This window comes from Cetorhinus maximus, chromosome 18 (genome assembly GCF_964194155.1).
Source record: "Cetorhinus maximus chromosome 18, sCetMax3.hap1.1, whole genome shotgun sequence".
In the NCBI taxonomy this organism is placed as follows: domain Eukaryota; kingdom Metazoa; phylum Chordata; class Chondrichthyes; order Lamniformes; family Cetorhinidae; genus Cetorhinus; species Cetorhinus maximus.
The window spans coordinates 94,317,138-94,328,915 of NC_135896.1; the positions used below are offsets into that span (position 1 = coordinate 94,317,138).

Sequence of the window (11,778 nt, forward strand, 5' to 3'; positions counted from 1 at the left end):
AACTCACCCGCTGTTTTAATGCAATGACTGAATTTGAATATTATATTGTTAAATATTATTGTAGCAAATTCATAATGATAACGATAAATGCTATTTTGAAGGTGTTACTGTCATATGTCTGTATTTTTAGAAATCTCGTTGCGGGCTGGATGAAATTGAGCAAGGGGCTGGATCCAGCCCATGGGTCATAAGTTCCCCACCCCTAGCTTATAGCATCAGTGAGGGGCACTAGTTGGAGCTTGGCCATTTCCAGTGGTTATGGAAGAAAAAATAGGGTTTTTAATTCTTTGATGGGATTTAAGCACTACTGAAAAGGCCAGTATTTGGTGCTCATCCCTAATTGCCCTTGAGAAGGTGCTGGTGAGCTGCCTTCTTGAACCGTTGCAGTCCATGTGGTGTGGGTACACCCACAGTGCTGTCAATAGCAGGCTGGAATTTCCATCCGCACCACTTAGAGTTTGATTATAAAACAATGGTGGCATAGACTTGGCAACCCCAATATTTGCAGGGAGAGAGCAGTGAAGAGGAGTTGTGGACATGAAACTTGGATGGACAGGTTTGCAGATGTTCAGACTGCCTGCAGGGCAGTAAAGCCTGTAGCATAAGGCCAAAACCAGAGGAAAAAAGAGGAGGGAAGAAATGATGGGGCAGGGGTGATTGTGGTTGGGGCGTGGGAGAGATTGTGGTTCGGGGAAAGCAAAAGAGTTATATAGGTGGGGTGGGGGGGAGAAATCAGAGATTGTGGAGGTCAAAGGGGAGACTATTGTGCTGGGAAGAGATGGGGGAATTGGAGATCACTGAGGTTGAGGGGAGTTCATGGAGGTGGGGGATCAGCTGATCACAGGGAGGGAAGCAGGTAAGTTGGTTGAGCTTGGAGGAAACATTCTACTGCTCCTGGTCCACAAGCAGTGCTGTAAAGAGACATCCCGTGGAACTCGGCATTCACACCTCCTTTTACCCGCTGCATTTTCTGGCGCATGAAACCCCAGGCTGAAATGAGTACAGAATTAAAAGAAAAACTGTGAAAATGGAAGCATGCAATTCCTTAGAAGATTTTATTAATCTACCTACCTCCTCTACTGGCTCGTCCAACCCACCCACCTCCATTAAAAACGGGTGGGTTGCAGTTGGGTTTGTGATTTTTATTAAATTTTTGCATCTCACTCGCACCCAACCCACCCATTGTTGGGGATTAAAATTATTCCCTTGGAGCTAACCCAGTAAACCAAGGGAAAGCATGTAAAATTAGGAAAAGGGGCAAGGGTCTTTTGAAGAAAGTAGAGAAAGATTAAAGCCAAGGAAATTAGTGATTTAAGCTTTGTTAATTGTTGGGAGGGGGGTGAAAAATCACAACAAAAGAATTGAAAAAAATGAAATTTCACGTGTTCTAAAAATATGTAGGTAATGTTCATGTGTCACCTGCCAATAATGGACAACTGCACTTGTTATTATTCCCACTATCTTCGCTTACTCTGTCTGGAGACAAAGTATAATTTTATAACAGAAAAGCAATTGTTGTGTGAACAGAACTCTTAAGTGAACATTCGATGTTGATGCATTGCCAAATATTCCAAAAACCAACCAGAGGGGGCAGCAAAAAGTAGCCTTTTCCTGCTCTTCTGAAGTGAGTTCAAAATTTCATTGCACTAGTAAAACAAAATTGGAATTGTCAACATTAGCAGGTTGTAACTCTTCAGAATGGAGCAATTTCTCAAAATAAAATAATTTTAAGACTTTCCTTCAAATATGACAACATGTAAATTCAGTTTGATAATTCTAACAAATAATGTTTTATGAAATAGTCTTCTTACAATGAGCTTAGCCTGGAATTCCTCATTATTCATGTGATTTACTTAAAGAATTAAATGAATATTGATATAATGTTTTGTTCTACATTAAAAGCATTGTCAGTTGTAGCCTGAATTATGTAAATCTTGTGTAGTTAAAATCACTATTGTAGACAAGTAGCAATTCTGAAACATGCATGTCCTACTGTTAAAAACTTAGTGTAATATTTAGCATATAAAGGCCTGTGTTGTTCAGTGAATGCTTTTGCTGTTGTGAACTTCACTATGGGTGGTGCTGAAGCTCGAATGATAATTTGAATATAAAGCAAATTAGTCCAATTTCATTTACAAAAACACCCTTCATAACCCATTCCCACTGTGGTGATTTCACAGTCATCGGCTTTATTATTTATGAAAGGAAATCTTGGGTGTTCTATTGTTCGTGTGATGCCCAAGGATTTCTTTTGGTTGTATTAATTATATCTAATTTGTGTAAGCAGTTACACAACAGACGGCTGCTGCAATGTAGCATAACTTGTCATGAAGTGCCTTGCAGTTGTCAGGTACAATGTATTCACCCAACCTTCTTGTTTTACTTTTTCCTTCTACCTCACTGAATTGAGGAAAACAGAAATGGTGGAGGCAGTTTTGAACCCAATTGAAGTTTTCTTTGGATCCAAGCAGAGGCTCTTGTATTAACTCCAAATCCGCCCATGCTCTGAACTTCAACCGATGCTGGTTCAGTAGATAAACTGCTCTGAACTGGCCTTTTCAGCATGGGCTAAAGTAAAATTAAATTGGGATGTTACCTTCTGGAGTGGAAGCTTCACAGTGCCGTGCTGCTTTATCTCAATGTTGCCTGCTTCTTTTGTCTCACAAACAGTAAGGGAAGTTCTGCCGCGAATAACGAGTGGTGTGTTCAGTTGGCACTGCAGCAAAAGAACAGGCTAACCATAAGAAAATACTTGGAAGTAAAGAGCGGGGATGATTAGTTCTCCAACTGTGCCTTCAATTGATTTTTTGGAGTTGGAGCAGTTGCCTGCTTGGTTCCAGGCATGATTCTCTTTGCATGCCACAGTTAATTGTTCGTAATCTGGTGCTGTTATTTCATGCCAATCTGATTCCCCTCCAGGAAATCCGGTGTCAGCAGTCGTTACCTGCAATCTCTTTGTAATCCCTGCACTGAGGAAAATGCAAGGAATCCTTGATCCTCGACCCACCATCATCAAAGCCAGGGTAGGTCAAATAGTTTCATGAGGGCTCATTATAACTTGGTAAACTTTGAAAAACGTTTACCAAAGCTTGCCGGCACAGTGAGCTAGTTGCTAGTCTTTCAACAGACGGACCTTGGGCTGAGTCCATCTTAGAATGAGGGAATGAAAGCCCGCTGGCTACAAAGGGTCCCTTTTTGTTTATTCAATTCCTGATGAACGTAGCCAAGCAGCAGAGAAGCTGCTCAGAATGTTGAACTAAATATCACTCCAAAAGGTCACAGTACAGCAGGTCTGGCAAATAGAAACACCACACACTTGCAACTGGGGCAGAGACACATTGTTGGAACACCACAGAAGATTCCCCAGCACTAATGTATCTTCCCTTCGTTATATCAACCAAGTAGATTATTCTACACTACATAGGTTCAGACACTCGCAATAATTCAACTTGTTGGTTTTAGGACAAAAATACAAGCAAGCTTATACATCTATACAATTCCTGTAGTAGGATACCCACTAGGTCTGTGAACTACTAACCAATCCAGGCAAGTTCTCAACACAAAATACCAAAAGAGTACAGAAAGTGACCTAATTTATACATCTTGATGGGCAATGTTAATTCATTTACTCTAAACCTTTCAGTGTTATGCAACTACACCAGTTGATGGCAATGTCAAACCACAAACACTTAATTCTCACTAGAGAACAAGATAGCACAATTTTGCACAATTATAAATATCATACCGTAACAGAATGCTAACAACTAAAATGTAGGCATGTTGGATCTAAATTAACTATAATTCTTCCTCTGATGCTTCTTAAATTGTATTTATCTGACACCTCCTGCTTACCTGGAGTTCTCCTGTGGTATCCTAATGATCTAATCTAAACCATGTGTTAACCTCCATCGGACAGAATACATTCTCATAGCACAGAGATATTAGTACTGATATATTAAGCTACATTTCCTATTATATTATACACTATACTCCAATCTTAGTAAAAAAAATTTGAAACTCAGTGCATTTATTCTCATTTTTTCCCCTCCCTCCTCTTCTGAAAGTGATGGTCAATTCTTGGCCCTTTTTAGTCAGCGTTATGAATGATTCCCTTTCCTCGCAAACTGGTGCCTTCCCAAACCTAACCATAGTCTCAGCATTATTTGCTTTGACTGTAGTTGTGGTGCAATATCCCTCCTCGCCCTCTTTGTACCCTTGGCCACAGTTGACCAGATCATTGTTAACCAATGCCTCTATGTTACAACTCGTTGTTCATTCACTGAATAAAGGAGGAATCTGGAGCCGGTCTTTCCTTTCTTCCTTCACCAAATCCGGAGAAAACAGGCTGACTCCCTTTTCCTCCCCCCACACTGGTGGAAACCGATTCTTATATATACGTAAGAATAATGCCCTAATCTTTCCCCAATTAGTGACAACTGCTCTCACTTACAACTAGAGCATGCACTTCATTGTGACAGGATTGCAACATTAACACCTCTATTCCGTTGTCCAGTTTGGATGGTACTGCCCTAACTTTGTGCCACTTTTACCAATCCGATCAGAGCCGAAGCATCTCCAGCAGTAACCTCTCTTCTCACTTCCGTAATATCATCTCAAGATCCTCAAGGATCTATCCTTGGCCCCCCACCCTTCCTCTTTCATATGTTTGCCGACATCATTCAGAGACATGGGGCGAGTTTCCACATCTATGCCAATGCCACCAAGTTTCATTTCTCTGTCATCTTTCTCAACCCTGCATCTGTGTTATCCATATTAGATAAACAGCAATCTCCATTTAACCTTTGGAAGACTGAACCCTTGTCTTTCTCTCTGTCTCCTGCCACAAACCCTGTAACAATGATGCTCATTCCACGTGACCAGGGTCTCAGGTGGAATCAGGTTGGTTGCACTCTCAGCATTCTATTCAACCTCAAACTGACCTTCCAGTCTCATGCCCTTTTCTCATTTCAGCTTCATAACATCACCCGCCTCAATCACCACCTCAAGCCATCTGCTACTGAAACCCTCACCAATGCCTCTGTCACTTCCAGATGCAGTCGCCTTGACTGGATGCCCATCCATCCTCCATGTTCCATAAGCTTTAGGTCATCCAGAACTCAGCTGACCATATCTTATACTGCACCAAGTCCACCTTGCCCAACAACCTGCCTTCACTGATTGCATTGACTCTTAGTCCCTCCATGCCTCAAAGTTAAAATTCTTATTCTGGTGCTTGAATTCCTCCATGGCCTTATATATGTAACCTCCCATCCACCATTGGCACCCGTTCTTACAGCAGCCCCACCTCCTCACTCTGCAATTCCTTCCTTAACCTCCCTCTCCTCTGGGGCCTTCCTTAAATGCACCTCCCCAAGCTTTTAGTCAGCCCTGGGCACCAATTTGTCTAAGCACCATTTTCTTTCCTCTGTGAACCATCTTGGGCCATGTTAAAGTTGATGAACAAATGGAAGTTTCTGTGTCATTAGGATGTAGGCAGTAGTGAAAAAAGTAACCAATCCAAATCCTTTCTTCAACTGTAGTCCACAAATGTACATATGCAAAGTGATCATGAAGAGAAATCTTGGCAAACTCCCCACTGCCCCCTCCCCCCATTGCATCAGTTAACTTCTACAATGCACAGTAATGCATTTTAAAAACAATAACAGTGAAATCATGGAATAATAAAGATTTAAGGGCCCGATTTACCTTGAAATAAATCAATCTTTGATTTCAGTGTTGATGTTTCCTCTGGCTGGGGGAGGTCTAGAACAAGGGGTCACAGTCTCAGGATACGGGAGAGGCCATTTAGGACTGAGATGGGGAGAAATTTCTTCACTCAGAGGGTGGTGAACCTGTGGAATTCTCTACCACAGAGGCTGTGGAGGCCAAGTCACTGAATATGTTAAAAGAAGGTAATAAAGGCGTCAAGGGGTATGGGGAGATAGCGGGAGTATGGTATTGAGATAGAGGATCAGCTATGATCATATTGAATGGCGGAGCAGGCTCGAGGGGCCGAATGGCCTACGCCTGCTCCTATTTTCTATGTTTCAAAAAACTCCCAAGCGTATGCTATTTTTATCTTTTATATCAGTTTGTGTATTGTACTGGTTGATGTCCTACCTCTGACTTTTATTTAAACACACTGATGTGCAAGAGAACATCAGTGAATATGACATTTAGGGGTTGTCCATTAGCAACCCTTGGATCACAAATGACACAATTTAGGTAGGAAAGAGATGGATTAAATATGCAGCCACCTTGTGTTGATGTGTTAGTGATCGTTTCATTTTAACACTATCATTCTACAGTTGTCCTGTGATGTGAAGCTCGATCCACGGCCTGAATACCATCGCTGTATTCTGACTTGGCACCACCAGGAACCATTGCCTTGGGCACAGAGTACAGGTGAGACTTTTGAGACAACTACTGAATGATAACTTGGAATTATAATTTAGAAACTAGCAGTATACTCAAAAGAAAATGGATCACTAAGGCACCATGACAAAAATCTAAGGTCATGAGCTGGCTTGGAATTGATATGTTGTATAGCCTCCAGAAAGTGCTTGCCCAACTCAAATTTGAATTGTCCAGTAATTCTAATGATTTTCTTTTGGTAAGTCATACCCCACACATCCCAGCTATTTTGGAGGAAGTTGCAGATTGATTTTGTTTTGTGCCTATTGCTTCAATTGTACAAGTCTTTGGTGTTTTCTATAGTTGTTTAAAGTTGCAAAAATCTAAAAGGCACGGCAAGCACTGAAGGAATTTGAGATTTCAGTCAGATCAGCCATGATCTTATTGAATGACGGAGCAGGCTCGAGGGGCCAAGTGGCCTACTCCTTCCCCTAGTTCGTATAAATTTCGGCTGATTTCAAGGTCTCTGCGCAATCCAGTTATTCCCAGACATGAGTGCTGTAGAAGGCATTCCAATTGGGATGCAGCATGAGTTGAAGAATAAACAGAGGCCGTGCAGAGCAGGACAAGCTGCTAGAAGAGGAAGGATAAGAAAAACAGAGAAGGGCTGTCACCAGGAGGCTAAATCTGCCGAGGGTACTCGGGGAGCAATTGTCCGAGGATGTCCTCACTAAAACTTTCCACTTGCTGCAATCTCAGAGTGGGGCAAGGACCACATTGATGAGCAGCCGTGAAGTTGACCATGGCAATGACCTTTTACGTGTCTGGCTTCTTTCAGGCTGGAGCATGCGAAATTTGCAGCATCATGTATTTTGCTGTAAACTGTTGAAGAAGGGAGGCTACTGAGGCTGTCTAATCAATGAGGACTAATGTTCATACATTGAGGAAAGGATGAATCTGAAACTAGTCTTTTCCTTAATCCAAGTTTATTCCCAAGTCTATAGAGTAAAGCCACAGATTCCTCTTGTTCCCCCATACCCAGTTTGAACTAGTTTTTATACACTTGCAATAATTCCCTAATCTTTCCCCAATTGGCGTCAACTGCTCTCAGTTACAAACTTAAAGCATGCACTCCATTGCAGCATGATTCCAACATGAACAGCTAACTACCTTGCATCCTCTCTTGCCAGAGAGATGCAAGCAGAGCTAAAAAGCTAAAATGCAGCTTTGTTAGGATTGTAACCACTTCCCCTCCCCCCGCTCCCACCGGTAATGGGTGGCTGCTCACTTCAACTGTATCCTATATCAGAAACAAAAAAGATTCCAACCCCTCAAAAGCCAATCATGCAGGTCAATGACTTGTATCCTGGCAGTCGTCATGGTGCCTTCATTCTGTGGCAATCCAATTGAATAAACTGCTTTGTCACACTCTTTCACTGCCAAAGAAGATTTTTGAACCATCTTGTTATTTTCCTTCAGGGAATCAGATGAGCAGTCGTCTGATGAGTATGCGTAGTGCCAATGGACTGTTGATGCTACCTCCAAAGACAGAGCAGTACGTGGAGCTCCATAAGGGTGAAGTGGTAGATGTCATGGTGATTGGAAGACTATGATGTCGCCACAATAGCAGCGTCGGTGCATGTCTACATTTAATTGACTGTATCCTGTAATATGGAACGGCACAGCTAGTTTTTAATGATTTGGATAAAATTGACCAGTGTTGTTGACATCTTGAAGTACTTTCAAAAAAAGAAATCAAATAAAGTAAGTGAAATGGGAGGGAGTAAAAAGAAATGCATTGAATCCATTCTGTATCATATCCAGAGCAAAGTTTCTCTTTCATTACAGTTGCTTTGTGTGTTTAATGCTAGGTCTAATAGCAGTAGCTTTTGATAGACAGCGGTAGGTGCCTGCTAAACTTGTGTTCTCTCATCTTCAGATACAGATACTTATGCTACTAGCAAGGCTGTCTGCTTACTTTATACCAGCTTAGATAAACACAGCTATTATCCTTATTAGTACGCAACATAATTGCTTCACAAAGAGCTTTGCTTGTTCTTTATCTTGTATCTTGTGTTCACGTGCTCAGTGCCAAAAGCAGAGTGGCTGGAGTGGACTGGTTTGGTATTTTGCCCTTGCAGTGCCATTGACTGGGAAACGTCAAAGCAGCCGTCTGTCTCAGCTGACCAGCTAGTTGGACAGGAATTGGAAATCTCTCATTTGAACAAAGAAATTGCTCCCTTAAGTGCTGACATCCTTTTTACCAATTTAAAAAAAAGTGTACAGTAATACAAAGATTGATATTGTACAGATAACAGTGTACCAGCAATCATGTGGTAATTCCTAGCAATGAAAGACATTTAACAACACTGTACCATAACATTTTCTGTAATGATATTAAATATTAATTAAAATCCTTGATCATTATTAAAATTTATCTGCGAAGGTGGTCAACTTTTTTTTATAAAAAAATACTTTCTTTTGTGCTGTAGTTATGTTGTCATGATGCAATGTGGAACTAGATTTGGAATTTTACATATAATCCATTTTTTTAGCATGCACTAAAATTAAGGAGCATCTCCACCAGTGGCACAAGGGGTTACAAGCACTTGGGCCACTGAACTGTCCCTCACTTTTCACGATTATGCTCTTTCTATTACTAGTCCACTGCTACTTACCTATTTCACTTCAGTGATCAGATTGATGGTTTCATATTTCTGGATTTCTTAAAAAAGAGATTATACCAGAAATAGGAAAGAATGAATTGTATTTCATAGAGGTTCCTCTGTTTTGCCCGGTCGTTGTCACAAAATCAATCGCGTAAATTACAGTTTCTCTCTCAGCCAGTTCCCTCCAACATAAATCTTAAAATAGCTCATTCTGCACTTGACTGTTTTGCTGGTAGGATATTTGAGAAGCCAATGCAAGTTTAGTAGTATGATGATGAAAAGTTCATCAGACTGCCTGTCATTAATGTATGATGTAAATAAATAGGATACTTAAGGTAACCTGATTTCATATGACGACGAAGTTCTTGTTCAGCCTCTCCAAAGACTGTATAGTGCAAAAACAAGCATCCAGCCAAAAAAAACATAAATGCTTTGGCAGGAAATTAAAATATATGGGCAAGTGAGGGATTGGCGGATCACCTGGACTGCATCCATGTTGGCTACACCACAGTTGTGAGGAGGGTTGACCTGTTTGCCACTCCAGGCACCCTTCATAGTGGACAGCAATATAGTGTGCCTGGAAGGAGGGTCACACTGTACAGAGCTTGGAAAATCTGGGAACAAATGCATAAGACTTTGCTTATCTTAAGGAAGTTGTCAAGTTAAGACTACCCAACAATACCACTCACCGGGTACTTGACCCAAGTACACATACCACAGAGTGCTCCTTATCAATCTGTTGCACATTTACTGCTAGCCCATGCCAAGTCCTTCACACAAACCCATAGCTCTGTCATTGTTTAGCACACATTTCTATACTCCAATAGGACACATAATCAAGCTGCAGCTTACAGCCATGATATTTTCAATGGACAATCAGAATAGGTGGAGATTTGGGCAAGTACCTATCACATGTGCTCCTTCAACATGTCAAGATGATGTCTCTGCTTGCTTGACAACAAGGCATATTTGGGATATGGTTCCAACATTGAGACTCCAGGCGGAGTCTTGCCTGACACGCACATATACTAGAAATTCAGCGACGCACTACACGAGGGCCTGGATTTTCCTTACTCAATAGTGATGAACGCTGAGAAATTTGCTGCTATGTGGGATGCAACTGAACCATAGCTTCTGACGGGCCCACTTACACTCAAATCCGGAAATTGTGGATTTCAAGGACTCTTGAAATTTTTGGAGAAAAAAATATTTCCCAATGGTGGGTTGAGATGCAGAGATGAAGTCAGTGGCGTGTTTTCAGCGTGTCGGGCCTCACGTTGGCCTGTGACCGGCTCATGCTTGTAATCCATCTGCACGCATGAATACTGATCAGTGTAAAAGTTTTTTTTAAATTATGTCCTTCAAGGTAAAGTCAACGTGGCACCCGGTTCACATTTGTTTAAATGTGGCGTGTACCAGTCGGCTTTGTATAGTTGTGTATAAGGTCAGCAGTTCTCCTTTAACTCCATGGCACAGGAGAGGGGAGCTGGAGAATGGAGGCTCAGGACAGTGGTTTGGGGGTGGGTGATGGTGGTGGTGATGTGGAGTGGGGTCGGGGGCATTGAGGAATGAGGTGGGAAATGCCTGGTGTCCTGGGTGTGGTGGGGGAAGGTGGGTACCGTCAGTCAAGAAAATTAAGGCCCGATAGGGCGGTGTACAAATGTGTGTCTATAAGACCATAAGACATAGGAGCAGAAATTAGGCCAATCGGCCCATCGAGTCTGCTCCGCCATTCAATCATGGCTGATAAGTTTCTCAACCCCTTTCTCCCGCCTTTTCCCCATAACCTTTGATCCCCTTACCAATCAAGAACCTATCTATCTCGGTCTTAAATACACTCAATAACCTGGCCTCCACAGCCTTCTGTGGCAATGAATTCCATAGATTCACCACTCTCTGGCTAAAGAAGTTTCTCCTCATCTCTGTTCTAAAAGGTCTTCCCTTTACTCTGAGACTGTGCCCTCGGGTCCTAGTCTCTCCTACTAATGGAAACATCTTCCCCACGTCCACTCTATCCAGGCCTTTCAGTATTCTGTAAGTTTCAATCAGATTCCCCCTCATCCTTCTAAACTCCATCGAGTATAGACCCAGAGTCCTCAAATGTTCCTCATATGTTAAGCCTTTCATTCCTGGGATTATTCTCGAGAACCTCCTCTGGACCCTCTCTAGGGCCAGCACATCCTTCCTGAGATACGGGGCCCAAAATTGCTCACAATATTCTAAATGTGGTCTGACCAGAGCGTTATAAAGCCTCAGCAGCACATCCCTGCTTTTATATTCTAGTCCTCTCGAAATAAATACCAACATTGCATTTGCCTTCCTAACTACCGACTCAACCTGCAAGTTAACCTTGAGAGAATCCTGGACTAGGACTCCCAAGTCCCTTTGCACTCCAGATTTCTGAATTCTCTCCCAATTTAGAAAATAGTCTATGCCTCTATTCTTCCTACCAAAGTGCATGACCTCACACTTTCCCACGTTGTATTCCATCTGCCACTTCTTTGCCCATTCTCCTAACCTGTCCAAATCCTTCTGCAGCCTCCCGCCTCCTCAATACTACCTGTCCCTCCACCTATCTTTGTATCATCTGCAAACTTAGCCAGGATGCCCTCAGTTCCTTCATCTAGATCATTAATGTATAAAGTGAAAAGTTGTGGTCCCAACACTGATCCCTGCGGAACTCCACTAGTCACCGGCCGCCATCCTGAGAAGGACCCCCTTATCCCCATTCTCTGCCTCCTGCCAGACAGCTAAT

General features: G+C 42.2%; 1 protein-coding gene across 8 annotated transcripts in view; it reads left to right on the top strand.

Moving 5' to 3' along the window:
* The window catches only part of LOC144693365 (gephyrin), a 447,589-nt gene extending 438,798 nt beyond the window's left edge, over window positions 1–8,791 (top strand). For all 8 annotated transcript variants that reach the window (XM_078563214.1, XM_078563208.1, XM_078563215.1 and 5 more), the window contains 3 exons: window positions 2,920–3,023; window positions 6,309–6,405; window positions 7,834–8,791. In XM_078563214.1, the coding sequence (XP_078419340.1) occupies window positions 2,920–3,023; window positions 6,309–6,405; window positions 7,834–7,967 (335 nt within the window). In that variant the 3' untranslated portion in view covers window positions 7,968–8,791. The remainder of the gene's footprint in view (window positions 1–2,919; window positions 3,024–6,308; window positions 6,406–7,833) is intronic.
* Window positions 8,792–11,778: the final 2,987 nt, after the last annotated feature.